Source organism: Bombina bombina, unplaced genomic scaffold (assembly GCF_027579735.1).
Source record: "Bombina bombina isolate aBomBom1 unplaced genomic scaffold, aBomBom1.pri scaffold_1723, whole genome shotgun sequence".
Lineage (NCBI taxonomy): Eukaryota > Metazoa > Chordata > Amphibia > Anura > Bombinatoridae > Bombina > Bombina bombina.
The window spans coordinates 7,371-24,070 of record NW_026511728.1 but is presented as its reverse complement, the minus strand read 5'-3'; the positions used below and the strand labels follow the sequence as shown (position 1 = coordinate 24,070).

The 16,700-nt window shown below is 37.9% G+C and overlaps 1 protein-coding gene across 1 annotated transcript in view; it reads right to left on the bottom strand.

The window, feature by feature from the left end:
• LOC128643920 (ran GTPase-activating protein-like) overlaps positions 1–15,701 on the bottom strand; it is a gene marked incomplete at both ends in the record, with an annotated part of 36,681 nt that extends 20,980 nt beyond the window's left edge. Inside the window, 2 exons of the mRNA XM_053696693.1 lie at positions 5,668–5,751; positions 15,618–15,701. Coding sequence (XP_053552668.1) covers positions 5,668–5,751; positions 15,618–15,701 — 168 coding nt within the window. The remainder of the gene's footprint in view (positions 1–5,667; positions 5,752–15,617) is intronic.
• Between the last annotated feature and the right edge of the window lie 999 nt (positions 15,702–16,700).

Genomic DNA, 16,700 nt, shown 5'->3' with positions numbered 1-16,700 from the left:
TTTTGTTAAAGAAATAGCAATACACATGGGTGAGCCAATCACATGAGGCATCTATGTGCATCCACCAATCAGAAGCTACTGAGCCTATCTAGATATGCTTTTCAGGAAATAATATCAAGAGAATGAAGCAAATTAGATAATAGAAGTAAATTAGAAAGTTCTTTAAAATGGTATTCTCCATCTGAATCATGAAAGAAAAAAATGTAGGTTTAATGCCCCTTTAAATACAAACTTACCTGTGAAATAGAACCTAAGATACCTTACACTAAAACCTACCATTACAAAAAATAAAAAAAACACTAAAATCACAAAAAATAAAAAAACCTACCATTACAAAAAAATTAAGATTATTCCTATTCTAATACCCTTTAAAAAATAAAATAAAAACACCCCAAAATAAAAAAGCATAATCTGGAATAAACTACCAAGAACACTTAAAAGGGCCTTTTGGGGGGCCCTTAAAAGGACCTTTTGTAGGGTATTTCCCTGAGATAAACAGCTCTTTTGCTCCAAAAAAAATACAAACACCGCCTAACACTATACAAACCCCCAACCCCCCAAACTAGCAAGAGCCCTTAAAAGGGCCTTTTGGGGGGGCCATTAAAAGGGCCTTTTGTATGGCATTGCCCTGAGATAAACAGCTCTTTTGCTTCAAAAAATACAAACATCCCTTAACACTATACAACCCCCACCCTCCAAACTACCAAGGGCCCTTTAAAGGGCCTTTTGTAGGGCATTGCCCTAAGTTAAACAGCTCTTTTGCCCCCTAAAAATATACATTACACAAAATAACAAACAAATGATCAAAAATAAAAAAAAATATTCCTATTCTAATACCCATAAAAAAACACCCAAAAATAAAAAACCTAATCTAGAATAAACTAGATCTAAATGTCCTTTTAAGGGCAATGCCCATACAAATGCCCTTTTCAGGGCAAAGCGTAGCTTAGGTTTTTTAGAATGAGGTTTTTAATTTTGGGGGGTTGGTTGGGTGGTGGGTTTTACTGTTGGGGGGTCTTTGTGTTTTTTTACAGGTAAAAGAGCTGATATATTTGGGGCAATGCCCCACAATAAGGACCATTGGTAGTTTATTGCAGGCTAGGGTTTTTTTTTTTTGGTGGGCTTTTTTATTTTGATAGGGCTATTAGATTAGGTGTAATTCTTTTTTATTTTGGATAATTTCGTTTGTTATTTTCCGTAATTTAGTGTTTGTTATTTTTTGTAACTTAGTATTTTTTTGTTTTTGTATTTAGATATTTTGTAATTTTTAGAGTAGTGTTAGGATTTTTTTAATGTGTAGTTTAGTTTAATTTAATTGGTAGTTAGTTTAATTTTAGTTTAATCATTATATTAGTTTAATTGTTAGTTTGAACTTAGTTTTTTTAATTTGACAGGTAAGTTTAAATATAATTTAAGATAGCTAAATTGTAATTTTAATATAAAGTTAGGGGGTTGTTATGTTTAGGGGTAAATCGTTTATTTTAGTTTATTTCGATGTGGGGGGCTTTCGGTTTAGGGGTTAATAGGTTTAGTATAGTGGCGGCGGTGTAGGGCTTAATAACTTTAGTATAGTGGGGCAATGTGGGTGGAAGGCAGATAAGGGGTTAATGATATTACAATAGTTTTTGTGATGCGGGAGGGCTGTGGTTTAGGGGTTAATAAGTTTATTATAGTGGTGAGGATTTCAGGGAGAGGCGGAATAGGGGTTAATATTTTTTGAAAGTGGCGGAGATATCGAGAGTGGCAGATTAGGGGTTAATAAATTTATTATAGTGTTTGCGATGCGGGAGGGCCTCGGTTTAGGGGTTAATAGGTAGTTTATGGGTGTTAGTGTACTTTTTAACACTTTAGTTATGAGTTTTATGTTATAGCTTTGTAGCGTAAAACTCATAACTACTGTAACTACTGTAAGGCTCGCTTTTTAGCCAGAATGCAAAACGTAATTTTTACAAGTACGGTACTGACGTTGCGTTACAGGCTAAAAGGCTTGCGGTACACCTATACCGACAAGACTTGTAATGGCTGCGTTAGGGAAAATTATGCATTAGGAGCCACAACACTGCTATTTGACTCATAACGCAAAACTTGTAATCTAGGTGAATGCGTTTAATAAAATAAGCATAATAACATAAAAATCTGTTGAACCTTGTAATTTTTAGCTCATATAAGAATGTAGTATATGGCATATTTACTATTTTAGATTAAAGATATCTGTTGTGTATCGTTGGAGTGTAGATCAGTGGTTTCATATCTCCGTGTGCAGGGTCAAGGCTATACTATAATATAGATCCATCTGGCTAATTAATTGATTGTGAAGTTTTTCAAGTTTGACAGTGGAGTGTACTTAAGATCGCCATTCAGGGATAGAAGGGACAGACTTTTGTTTCCAATATCTAGGGATGACTTGTTTAGCGCTGTTTAGAAAGATAAGTAGGGCATGTTGATATGTTTTGGATAATTTTGGGACAGGTTTGTGTAACAATAAAATAGCAGGGTCAAATGGTATCTGTGTGGAGAGTAGTTAATTTATTTCTTCCAATACGGAGGACCAAAAATTGGAGATAATTGGACAGGACCACCATATGTGGATAAGGGTGCCCTTTTCCCCACATTCCCTCCAGCATCTATCTGATGCATTAGGATAAATTGCTTTAATTTTATTGGGGGTCAGGTACCATCTTAATAAGGCTTTGTAATTAGTTTCTAGAATTGATGCGGATATACAGGGAGTGCAGAATTATTAGGCAAATGAGTATTTTGACCACATCATCCTCTTTATGCATGTTGTCTTACTCCAAGCTGTATAGGCTCGAAAGCCTACTACCAATTAAGCATATTAGGTGATGTGCATCTCTGTAATGAGAAGGGGTGTGGTCTAATGACATCAACACCCTATATCAGGTGTGCATAATTATTAGGCAACTTCCTTTCCTTTGGCAAAATGGGTCAAAAGAAGGACTTGACAGGCTTAGAAAAGTCAAAAATAGTGAGATATCTTGCAGAGGGATGCAGCACTCTTAAAATTGCAAAGCTTCTGAAGCGTGATCATCGAACAATCAATCGTTTCATTCAAAATAGTCAACAGGGTCGCAAGAAGCGTGTGGAAAAACCAAGGCGCAAAATAACTGCCCATGAACTGAGAAAAGTCAAGCGTGCAGCTGCCAAGATGCCACTTGCCACCAGTTTGGCCATATTTCAGAGCTGCAACATCACTGGAGTGCCTAAAAGCACAAGGTGTGCAATACTCAGAGACATGGCCAAGGTAAGAAAGGCTGAAAGACGACCACCACTGAACAAGACACACAAGCTGAAACGTCAAGACTGGGCCAAGAAATATCTCAAGACTGATTTTTCTAAGGTTTTATGGACTGATGAAATGAGAGTGAGTCTTGATGGGCCAGATGGATGGGCCCGTGGCTGGATTGGTAAAGGGCAGAGAGCTCCAGTCCGACTCAGACGCCAGCAAGGTGGAGGTGGAGTACTGGTTTGGGCTGGTATCATCAAAGATGAGCTTGTGGGGCCTTTTCGGGTTGAGGATGGAGTCAAGCTCAACTCCCAGTCCTACTGCCAGTTTCTGGAAGACACCTTCTTCAAGCAGTGGTACAGGAAGAAGTCTGCATCCTTCAAGAAAAACATGATTTTCATGCAGGACAATGCTCCATCACACACGTCCAAGTACTCCACAGCGTGGCTGGCAAGAAAGGGTAAAAAGAAGAAAATCTAATGACATGGCCTCCTTGTTCACCTGATCTGAACCCCATTGAGAACCTGTGGTCCATCATCAAATGTGAGATTTACAAGGAGGGAAAACAGTACACCTCTCTGAACAGTGTATGGGAGGCTGTGGTTGCTGCTGCACGCAATGTTGATGGTGAACAGATCAAAACACTGACAGAATCCATGGATGGCAGGCTTTTGAGTGTCCTTGCAAAGAAAGGTGGCTATATTGGTCACTGATTTGTTTTTGTTTTGTTTTGAATGTCAGAAATGTATATTTGTGAATGTTGAGATGTTTATTGGTTTCACTGGTAAAAATAAATAATTGAAATGGGTATATAATTGTTTTTTGTTAAGTTGCCTAATAATTATGCACAGTAATAGTCACCTGCACACACAGATATCCCCCTAAAATAGCTAAAACTAAAAACAAACTAAAAACTACTTCCAAAAATATTCAGCTTTGATATTAATGAGTTTTTTGGGTTCATTGAGAACATGGTTGTTGTTCAATAATAAAATTAATCCTCAAAAATACAACTTGCCTAATAATTCTGCACTCCCTGTAGATGCTTTTGCAGTTCGTAGGAAATTGGCATTCCATTCTTCTTTAGATGGTGGGGGGGACATGAGGTCACGTGACCAGGTGTTGGTGTAGGTAGGTAATAAAGGAGGATTTAATGAAATTAGTAATTTATAAATTAGTGATAATGTGCATTTAATTGTTAGATTCCCTGAACATAGAATTTCAAATGGTAGTCTTTGCCTGAAGAGGTTATGTTTGTTAGGATGTGTGAATGTGAACTGTTGTAGTTGGAGATAGGTGAGCCAGTTCTTGAAAGATTCTAGGCAATTCTCAATTAGTTCTATATTTGTTTTCAGTCTTTCTCCATTTGAGATTGTGTAGAATGGTATAGTGTCATTTAATGTTGTCATTGGGGAGTGGCGGAAGAATTGTATAAATGGCAGAGAGTTGTCTAGTAATATGGGTGTCAGTGGGGAGGGTACAGCTTTTTATTTTTATTTTTATTCAGTTTTTTATAGTACACTATGTTATTTTCCATTTTTTTTATTATGGATTAATGGCTTTTTTGGATTATCACATCACGAAACTATTTGAGGATCGTCATTTTGTTTACTCTCAGGACTTTACCAAGAATATTTCAGATTTCACATCTTAGACATTTTGGACTATACCCTATATTGGGATTTTCTATACATTTTCTATTCCACCATTGGAATTTGCTTAACTCATTGATCATTATATGTTTTTATTTGTAATAATACATTTACTAATTTTATACATAACATTGCCTGAGATCATACTTTAGCCTGTAGGTGCTCCTATTATTTGTCTACTTTATTATAATGATAATCAAGACAGTGTGAGTGTGAGTTTTTTAGTCAAATATTAATTTTTTTAATTAAAAACATGTATTTGTAGATGTCTGAAGTGACTGTATAACTATGCCCATCATGCCAAGATACCTATAGAATTCATATGGTAAATGAGTGTTGCGGATGTATTCTGAGGACAATAAGTTAATGTCACGTGCAAATAAGTATCTTCCTTGCTGAGTGAACAAAGGGGTTACATAAATACATATATCTTTTAACCTTAAAAGGTATGAATGGGCTATTGTATGAGTCAGTTTTGGGGGACCTCCCAGTTTCTATTTCGAGAAGAAGTATTCAAACACATTAACAGTCTTTTTCGGGAGCTTTTCTGTTAAAACTCACTTGCGGCAACAAGGTTTTAACAAACTAAAGGATATAGCATTGTGATCACTCAAGAAACTCAGTGACCAATTCAGTCGGAAATGAAAAAGCCTTTTTAGGAACAAATCGCCGATAGATTGCAATAGAAACCATTGTCAGTTAGGTAAATATTATATTTATAAAACATAAGTCTAACAATTACAATAATTTGTGTGAGTGCTTTACACTTACTCCAAAATCCTTAGTTTCCGCATGTGATTTAACTCAGTAGCTAGAGCACAGGCCCCTTCATCACCAATACTATTCCAAGACAATCTAAAACAAAAAAGATTGCTGTTATAATTGACTTTTAAATGATTATCCTAAATATATTTTAAAGGTTAAACACTACATTTGTAAGATTATTGTTTACCAGACAATGAGTAGACTCGGTTGTATTGAAAAGTGTAGCAATATGTTGTCTATTAAAGTGTATTAAAGTATAATGGAATTTTATGACAATAAATTATTAGATTTTCAAAAGGAACAAAACCTACTCCTGTGTTATGTGAAATCCAGATAGTTTGTGTAACTGTAGTTCAACAAGAAATCCCCCCCCCCACTTTGTGGAATGTAATATATATCTAGAAAAATCAGTTTTAGAGAGTAGATTATATTGTTCTAGAAAGAAGTGAATTCATAATGGCTGAGAAATGATACTTTCTGAGTTCTTATAAGGGTTTATGAATTCCTTGGGAGCTATTTTGAGTTACTGTGGGTACGTCAATAATTTTTAAGTCATAAGAGTGTTCCATAGCTGAAAGAATTTGGGAAACACCAAGCAAAATTAATTAAGAGGCATCTACTTATACAACAATGTTTATATTACTCAAGGCAGTGGATTCACTAATGATAGTTTATTTATCAACTAGTGTTAAAGCCCAAGTACACGGGCCAAAACGGTAAAGGAAATAAATATACCTATCCCTCTATCTTTATCCCTATCCCTCTATCTATCTAGCCCTCTATCCATTTATCCCTATCCCTCTCCCGCTATCCCTCTAACTCTATCCATCTATCTCTATCATCTATTCCTCTATCCCTATCCTTTTATCCCTATCCCTCTATATCTATCCATCTATCCCTCTATTTCTCTATCCCTATATCTCTATCCCTTTATCCCCATCCCTCTATCTATATCCCTATCCCTCTATTGCTTTATTTTTCTGAAGTGTAGGATCCCCCTAACCCTCTGACCTCCCCTCCCCCCCCCAAACGGCTCTCTAACCCTCCCCCCCTCTAAGTATTGCCACCATTTTAGTTACTGGCAGCTGTCTGCCAGTACCTATAAACCCCCTTTTTTTAAAAAACATTTTTTTAATTTATATATTTTAAAAAAAAAATCTGTAGTGTAGTGGTCCCACCACCTCCCCCTCCTGTTATCGCCATTTAGTAACCCCCCTGCAATCCCCTTTTCTGTAGAGTAGCTGCCCCATCCCTCCCTGTTTCTTTAAAAAAAAAAATCTGTAGCGTAGGGCCCTCCCACTCCCTCCACTGCTGAGTCGCCCACCGGCAAAACCCGCCACACGCCGGCACCAGCACACAGTGTCACCGTCTGTAACGATCAGGCATCTGCCCTCATAAGGAGGCAGAACACCGATCACACTCCGGCTCCATATGCAGCAGATGCCTAGAGCTTTAGGAGCTCCAGCTCTCCGCTCTAAATTAAAGGGATAGTAAACCCAAAAAATTTCTTTTATGATTCAGATATAACATACAAATTTAAACAACTTTCAATTTAATTCTATTATCAAATTTTCTTTATTATCTTGTTATCCATTGCTGAAGGGACAGCATTGCACTACTGACAGGAAGCTGAAAATATCTATTTAGCCAATCACAAGAGACAGATGTGTGTAGGCACCAATTAGCAGCAGCTCCCACTAGTGTATATGTGCGTATTCATTTTTTAACAAGGGATACTAAGAGAACGAAGCACATTTGAAAATAGAAGTGTCTTAAAGGGACATTAAACACTAAATACATGCTAGATAGAATGATGCATTCAAAGAAAAGATTAGTCCATGACTAACATGTAGATGTATTTTTTAAAGTTTCATTAGTTGTTTAAAAAGTGACAAATAAGTGTAAAGTTTTAGTGTCTATAAAACACTGGGAGCTGCCATGTTGTAACTTGTGTTACCTTCTCTGCTGTGGCCAATTAGGGACAGTTATAAATAGGTCACTAGAGTGTGCAGCCAATGGTTGTGCTGGATTTAACAGTGTTCTGCACTTCCATTTCTAACAGGAACTGAAAAGCTCACAATTTCAGAATGGAATTACAGGCAAAGAGGACAAAATAAATAATGAAAGTATATTGCAGAGTTGTGTTATTATATACAATTTATCATTTTATATTACCATCTCAAAGTGTTTAATGTCCCTTTAATATTACATGCTCTATCTGAATCATGCAAGTTTAATTTTGACTTTCCTATCCGTTTAACAGCTGAGAGTGCTGGAGCTTTCTGAAGCTATCTCGCACCTGTGGTTAAGGCAAGGTATGTTTGTCCTCACGCAGTTTCTACTGTGCATGACTGTATCGGACAAACGTACCTGGCCTTTTATAATATAGGATTTTTCCATCTATCTATTCAGCAAGAGATAGAAAACTAGAGAAGCTGGAGAGGCTGGTAAGACGAATAAAGCTGGACAGCCTGAAGAGGCCTCATATTTTGCCCATTGTAGATTAATGCTATTACATTCACAAAACAACAGAAAGCTTTAAAGCCAAAAACAAAATTTATGCTTACCTGATAAATTAATTTATTTTATGGTGGCGAGAGTCTTTGAGCAATTACTTTTGAGATTCAACTCCTGGCCACTAGGAGGAGACAAAAATTCCCAAAGCTCTAAAAGCACTAAATACTAAATACCTCCCACCTCTCTGATATTCTAGTCTGATGTATAACAAAGAAAGGAGAAGTAGAAAGACAGGAAAGGACAAATTAGGGAAAATGAGGTACAATCTAGAACTGCCCCCAGAAAAAAAAAAGTAAAAAATGTAAATGGGCGGGTATCTTGGACTCTCACCACCATGAATGAAATTAATTTAACAGGTAAGCATACATTTTGTTTCCTTTCATAAGGTGGTGAGAGTCCACAAGCCATTTTTTCTTGGGAACTAATACCCAAGTTGTGGAGTCCACGAGTAATTGGGCAGGACATATAATGTTTAAGGAAGGCACCTACTTGCCAGGCAGAGCTGCCTTAAGAACTTTTCTACCAAACACATTAAAGTGGTAGAATTTAGAGAAAGTATGTTGCTGCCTTGCAAATGTATACAATATAATCCTCATTCTTGAAAACCCAAGAAGTAACTGATCTAGAAAAAGGGCAATAATACATTTGGAAAAATACTATCCCACCTCCACATAAACCTTGGTAATCAGGAGATTTAGTCAAAAAGCTAAAGAAACTGATATGGCCCTGTGACTTTTATGTGGACCAATGAACTAACAATTAAAGGATTGTCTAAAAACCTTTGTAATTTTTAAGTAGAATTCTAATGCTCTTACAATAAGAGACCATCAAATGAATTATTTGGATTAGGACAAGAAGATGGGCTATAATCTCCTTACTAATGATATCCGAAAAATCACTCTAGTTAAAAAACAAAACAAAACACAGTCTTCCAGCAGAAGATATTGCTAAAAACAACAAAAACTTTCAAGACAATCAAATTGTCCAAAGCATGCAGGTTTGAAAAGAGAAACCTGAAAAGCTTGTAAACAAAAACAAATTACTTTTTCAAAGAGGAGAAGTTGGTTTAGGCACTGAATATATCCTGACTAAGCCAGAAAAAAAACCTGGATGTCATAACACTTAGCAGTTTACCTGTAGCATGAAACAGAAAAAGCAGAAATATGACTCTTTAAAGAGTTACTCATTATCCAAAATGACTTGCCATAAGAAGAATTCTTGGAATTCTAAAAGAATGCCAGCTAAAACCCTGGTTTTCAAAATCTTTAATCCATCAAGCTGAGAGACTTGAGGTCTTGATGATTGGAAAAAGCTTGACATCTAAATAAGATTCACAAACCAAGTTCTGCGTGACCTGACTGGATTAAGAATTAATGAAGAATGCTCTATTCAGTTCGAACTAAGACTCTTGGAAACAGAAGCCATCAGGTCTATCTCTGAGTGTTTGTTGGGGTGTGTGTATGTAACACTATCTAATACTCCATGTACCAATTTACACAGTCAGCCCCTACTTCAAAATAAATACATACATAAATATGTACAGCACATATACAGTAAAAGACAGATACTAAAATACATCTGTACACACCTATAAAAAAAAAAATAAAAAAAAAAAATATATATATATATATATATATACATACATAGAGATACATATATGAATGTTAAAGCCCTTTGCATGCTTTCCCCCCCCCCTAATACCTGAAACCTTATATCTTTGAGCCCTTTGTAATGCAATATTTTTTTTAAATAATTTTTTATCAGACAGTGTAAATATGAGTGTGACTGTACTGTTAAATGTATTTTTTTTTGTGTCTTATGTAATATTTAACCAGAGCTCTGAAGTCACACTAACTAGCTATTTCCGTTGCATGGTAAAAGCAGAGAAATAACATTGCATGCTACAGTTAGCGCACCACTTGTAATCTAGCCCACAGCTTGTAAAAAAATTAAAAATCCTTCAGTAATAAGACCTTTGAAAATTGTCTGTTGCACTCAGAAACAAAGGACCAGTTGAGGAATTAGTTGAGGAAAATAGGCCAGTTACTAAATGTAACTGCAGTGCTATTTCAGTGCACGGAAAACATAGAATACACAAAGAGCCTCCCCCCTCACACTGGCAAACAGTTAAATCCTTTTTACTGTGTATATAACAGAGGGTATAAGGTTGCATTGAGATGTAACTCCCAGGTGAATTATCTGAATAGTAAATATCAGATATTATCAGATAATAAAGTTTCCATAATTACTAGACTAAAGGGCCAAATTATCAAGCTACGAATGGAGCATGATGCCCCTGGTTCCGCACGAGCCTTCAGGCTTCCTGGAAACAGCAGTTATGAAGCAGCGGTCTAAAGACTGCTGCTCCATATCTTGTCTGCCTGCTCTGAGGCTGCGGACATCAATCTGCCCAATCCTATGCGATCTGGCTGATTGACACCCCCTGCTAGCGGCCGATTGTCTGCGAATCTGCAGGGGGCCGCATTGCACAAGCAGTTCACAAGAACTGCTTGTGCAATGATAAATGCCAACAGCGTATGCTGTCGGCATTTATCGATGTGCGGTGGACATGACACGCTTCATCATATCATGTCCGTCCGCACTGTAATAAATCGACCCCTAAGTATGAAAATTCTAAGTAATAAAGGTGTAATTAGTCTGTTACATGCGTTTGTCCCCTGGCTCCCTACCAATAGCCTGTGGGCTATATGAGTGTAAGAAATGGCTGCACTTTGCTCAGATGCACCCATTATACTGTGCATACTGGCTGCAGGCAAGACTGCCCATACAATGAGAGCCCACCCAGTGCTGTGTACATCACAGCAGAGAATCTATGTGTGGAGTATATTGATGACCCAACAGGAGGAGGATAAGGGACCGGTCCCCGCAACATCTGTGGCAGGCTTGTGACTAACCTTCACTGGGAGTAACCAATACTCCAAACTACCCCCTGTCTCTCAGTAGCAGCTCTCTGAGGAGAAAATGGGCCTCAAATTGGTCTGAGGACCCCTCTCAACGAAGAATCTGGAGCATCTCAATTCTTCACCTTCCTCCTGTGAGGCAAATAAAAGTCTAGAGTTGGAGGGATTAAGTGCTCTTAGAGCTTTGGAAATCTTTTCCTCCTCTTACTGGCCAGGAGTTGAATCCCAGGAGTAATGGCTCATAGACTCTCACCACCTTATGAAAGAAAATTAATTTTAAATACATTTCTTACTTTTCTCAGCAATTTAATCTTGAAGTTAAACTAGTCATAATTGATCAGTCCCTAATTAATGCATTCCATCTAAATGACAGAGGATTTCAATGAATTTTTGTATTACCATTTTTTTTAAAATCTTTATTTATTTCCAGCACTGGTTACATTAATTAATAATCAGAATTTACAAAAAGTGATATGACATACAAGAATATAAAGCAATCACTGCAACAATGCTGGGGCTTTGTCTTTTTGTTCTTCCCCTCCCCATTCCCTACTCCCTCCTTGTTCCCTATCTTCAATCTAGTGAAACCTTCTAGGTTGCTGGTAAGCTAACTAGCCAGGATCGGCGTTGTAAACTCCACCCTTTCTTCTTCCCTAGTTTCCGGGTTGCTGTTGATGCTGGATGGTGTATAAATATCTGTCCATGTTACTGGTTTTTATTCTGTAGAATTTTACATATTAGTGCTCAGCTGGTGATTGGGACAATGTTTAGCCCTATACTGCCATTCACAACAGTTCATGATAGGGATGTGTAACTGAGTATCTTTTTATGAGCACAGCTATTTTGGTGCCGAGAGTCTCTCACAATGACCCAAAAAAGAAATCTCTGGAGGGGTCAACCTCAATTACAAAGGGAGAAGTCTCTGTTTGGAAAAATAGGACCTCTCATCCATCATCTCTCCCCTTGTTTAACAATCGATGTAATCCAGCTATAATTATAATAATATCTAAAATATTACCCCAGAGGTGTCACTCCTGGTTCCCCCTTCTTCCCCCTCGTCTAATTGTTTTCTCAGTAGATCTGTCATTTACTGTGCCTATTGGTCTCTTAAAATGTCAGCTGCCATTTTCCATTTAGTTGGGCACTAAGTATATACTCTGAGTCTTTAAAGGGGTAGATAATCTGTTTCTGATGTGTTAAGTCAAGGCTGCATATGAGGGCTTCCTGTTTGGTCATAAAATGTTTTGTCCTCATTGTTATGTCTCCCTGAGTATCTATTTGTTCATAGATCATTTGTTTCATTAGTGTTTCTTTGAGTTGAAGTAGACTAGGTGGTTTTGTCGTCAGCCATTGTTTGAGAATAAGCTCTCTAGCCTGTAGTATTAAATTGTGTATAAACTTTGCGTGAGTTTTAGGAGTTAACTGCGTGTGCAGAAAGATTACCATCTTTAATGATAGTCTTACCTTTTCAGTAGTTATGGACTCAATCCTTTTTTGTGTCATGCCCCAGAATTTTGTCAATCGTGGGCATTCCCATATCATATGTGTAATGTTTGGCTTGGGGTACAAGCATTTTGGGCACAGGCCAGAAGCATCTGGGTTCCACTTGTGGAACATTCTAGGTGTCACATACGCTTTGTGCTTATGTTTAATTAATGTATTTCAGCTGATAGAGTAGCGTTCCTTACCTTTGTGAAGCTTTGGATAATGCATGAATCCGGAATTATCTGTCCTGACAATGTATTCCGTGTGTTTTGGAGGTGGGTTTTGGTAGAAGTATTAGATATAGATTGAAGGGTGTTATATGTGTGTAAGATAGATGTCATCCCACCTTTCGTTAATATCAGTAGTCTGTAAATTTCACAGTTTGTGTTTGGCATGTCTTTTGCTTTTAGGAGATCTGTAACATAATGTCTCATCTGGAGGAAAGCAAAGTGGTGACTGTTGGGTATGTTAAAGTCTGTTTGTAGTTCTCTAAAGGATCGGATCGTTCTCCGATCCCCTGACAACACTTGTCGGAGTGTCATCACCCCCTCTCTTCCCACTGTTTGAAGGGTTTTGTAGTGAATCCCGTCGGAAAGTCTGGATTGCCCTAGAGGGATAAATATAAGGTGTGTCGTGTCGTGTGAAAGTCCTAGAGTTTTGCATAGCTTCCACCAAGCCCTTATAGGATTATATAGAAGAGGGGCATCTCCAACTATATCCTCAGCTTGTGCAGGTGTCATATGTAGGAGCATCTGTAGGGACCATGGCCTAATGATTTCTGTTTCAAGTGTGTAATCTGTGAAGTGGTTTTTATGTAACAACCAATCCATAACATACTTAGCTAGGGCTGCCCAGTTATAATGTTCTATATTTGGGAGGCCAAAACCTTCTAATGCTGTCGGGCAAGTCAATTTTGAGTAACTTAATCTGTGTTTCTTCTTGTTCCACAGAAATGTTAAGATGTCTTTGTTTAATAGTTTGAGGTCCTGTTTATGTAACAGCTCAGGGAGCATTTGAAGTGTATATAAAAGCTTGGGGAACAAGATCATCTTCACCAGACCCACTCTTCCCAACAGAGTCTAAGGGAAACCAGACCAGCTTACCAGTTTTTGTCTTAAATCGTTTAGCAGTGGTCTGAAGTTACACTCATACCATTGTTTATGATTGCTAGTCAGGGTAATTATTAGGTATATGGTAGAGGGAGAGGAGGGTTCTGGTTTCAGTAGCCACAAGAGCTCAGATTTATCATTATTGATCTGATATCCAGAGATCTCACCAAACTCAGCGATAATCTGCATTGTTTTAGGGCTATTTCTCTTGGTTCCTGTGTATACAGAACCATATCGTCTGCAAAAAGAGATAGGTGGATAGTTTCTTTACCTATTTGTAAGCCTTCTGTGTCTCTTCTTATTTTGCATGCTAGGGGCTCTAGTGTTAGATCAAAAAGGAGTGGGGAAAGGGGGCATCACTGTCTTGTGCCTCTTAGGAGTGTGAATGGTTTAGAGGGTGTACCATTAATTAAAATCGCTGCCTTGGGTTCTCTATAAATGGTGTGTATGGCTCTTAAGAATGATCCCTGTATACCAAATTTCCTGAGTGTAGTGAACAGAGGATCCCATAAAATCTTGTTGAATGTTTTTTCAGCATCCACAAGTAGCAAACAAGCTTCCTCAGGGTTAACTTGGTGGTCACTGTTACTACCTTTCCAATAATGTGTTAGAATCAACTGTAGCTTTCTCATATTTTTGACTGAGGAGCTACCCTTTACAAATCCCGTTTGATCCTCATGTATCAAGAGGGGAAGTATGTCCGCTAGTCTGTTAGCCAGTATTTTTGTGAACAATTTATAATCGGGATTCAGTAGGAATATCGGTTGGTATGAGGAGGTAAGTAATGGGTCTCTGTCAGGTTTAGGGATAACAGTCACATTTGCTTCAGAGAATCTGTTGGATAGCCTTGCCCCCCTCCAAGATCGCATTACATAGGAGTGTAAGTGTGTCCAAGGTCTCTATTTTCAATAGTTTATAGAATTCCCCTGGTAAACCTGCCAGGTCCTGGGGTCTTCTCCAGGGGAAGTGCCTCGATCGAATTGATTACTTCTAGAGGTTGGATTGGGGCATTTAGCTTCTGTATCTGTTCTTTGTCTAGCTGTGGGAGGTGTAAATCCTCCCAAAAGTTTTGCTTTTTCCCTACATCTACCTGTTGGTCACTGTATAGCTTGGAGTAGTAATCGCTTTGTGTATATCTGTCTCTTGTGTGTATATTTTCCCTCTCTCTCTAATTGCCACTACAATATTAGGTTTTCTGTCCAGTGGTGATTCTCGCGAGTAGCTTGCCTGTGCGATTCCTATAATGGTAAAATTTGGCTTGTAGTCTATTTCGGGGACTATGTGAGGTTTGTAAGATATGTGTGTCTCTAAGGGTTTTAATGTCCCTGTAATTTTCCCGGTTTGTCTGTGTTGGATTACGTAGATAACGATTTCTAGTGTTTAGGAGTTGACGCAGTAACAGCTCTCCACTTAGCCTGCGTTTTTTCGTTAGTTTAGCTGCGTACACTGTCACCACCACACTAAACACTGCTTTTGATGACTCCCAGAAAAGTGAGACGTCGTTCAAGTGTTGAATATTTAGCTCCTTATAAGTGAGACATTCCCCTTTCAAGTGATTGCGTAGTTTTAGGTCATGATAGAGGTAAGTAGGGATCATGTTTTTGTCTATTCTAAAGGAGACTGGAGCATGATCTGAAATAGTGATGGGGTCAATTTTTGCGTCTCTGATACGGTGCAGATGGGAGTCGAGAACAAGAAGAAGTTTGTACGAGATAATGTATTTTTGGATGGGTGTAAGCATGTATGGTTCCTAGCCTCTGGATTCCTCTCCCTCCAGAAATCAGTCAAAAACAGTGTGTTTTTAAAATTTTGTAATATTAGTGTTTCCCTTTTTAACCCTGCCCATGGATAATGTTGTGTAGTGTTATGTTCTGGGTTGCGGAATCTGTCTGCTGGCATACAGGACCATATTTTTTATACGTACATGATCTCCTCAAGGTGTTGACAAGATCTAAACCCATGTGCAAGAGTTTTAAAAATGTTGTCCAAGATTCCACATAGTTTTAAACTACAAAAAAGAAAAAAAAAGGACATCATTATAAGTATGAATAATTTGAGATGTAGAGGGAAAAAAAAAGAGTATAATTCCTATGCTTTTAAATTTTACCTATGATGATTTTTAAAAAGCAGCATTAGTGTGCATATATTGTGTGTGTAAACAAAGCTGTCAACATAATAAGGATGGACAAATGTTACAGAAACTTGCATACTTTTTTTATTCTCTCAAAAATATTTGATAACATATAATGGATTACAGTATAAACAAAGCTAACAATAGGTACAGTGTACTAATGTATAACAATAAACATTTTTTATACCCTTTACCAAATCAATATATATATATATGGGGCCAATTTATCATGCTGCAAAAGTTAAGAAGCAGCGGTCATAAGACCACCGCTGCTCCTTAACTCATCCGCCACCTCTGAGGTGACGGATAGCAATCATCCCAATCAGATATATTATCGGGTTGATTGACATCCCCAACTAGCGGCTGATTGGCCGCGAATGTGCAGGGGGCGGCATTGCACAAGCATTTCACACAAAATGCTTGTGCAATGATAAATGCCGACAGCGTATGCTGTTGGCATTTATCGATGTTGGGCGGACATGATCCTCCACCCAACACTTGATAAATCGGCCCCATACTTTGAGAAATATCAAATTCCTATGTCATTATGTGAGAAAAACATAAATTATGCTTACCTGATAATTTCATTTCCATCTGTGGGAGGAGAGTCCACGGCCTCATTCATTACTTGTGGGAATTAAGAACCTGGCCACCAGGAGGAGGAAAAGACACCCCAGCCAAAGGCTTAAATACCTTCCCCACTTCCCTCCTCCCCCAGTCATTCTGTCAAGGGAACAAGGAACAGTAGGAGAAATATCAGGGTATAAATGGTGCCAGAAGAACAAAAATAAATTTAGCTCCTCCCACAGATGGAAATGAAATTATCAGGTAAGCATAATTTATGTTTTCCATCTTAATGGGAGGAGAGTCCACGGC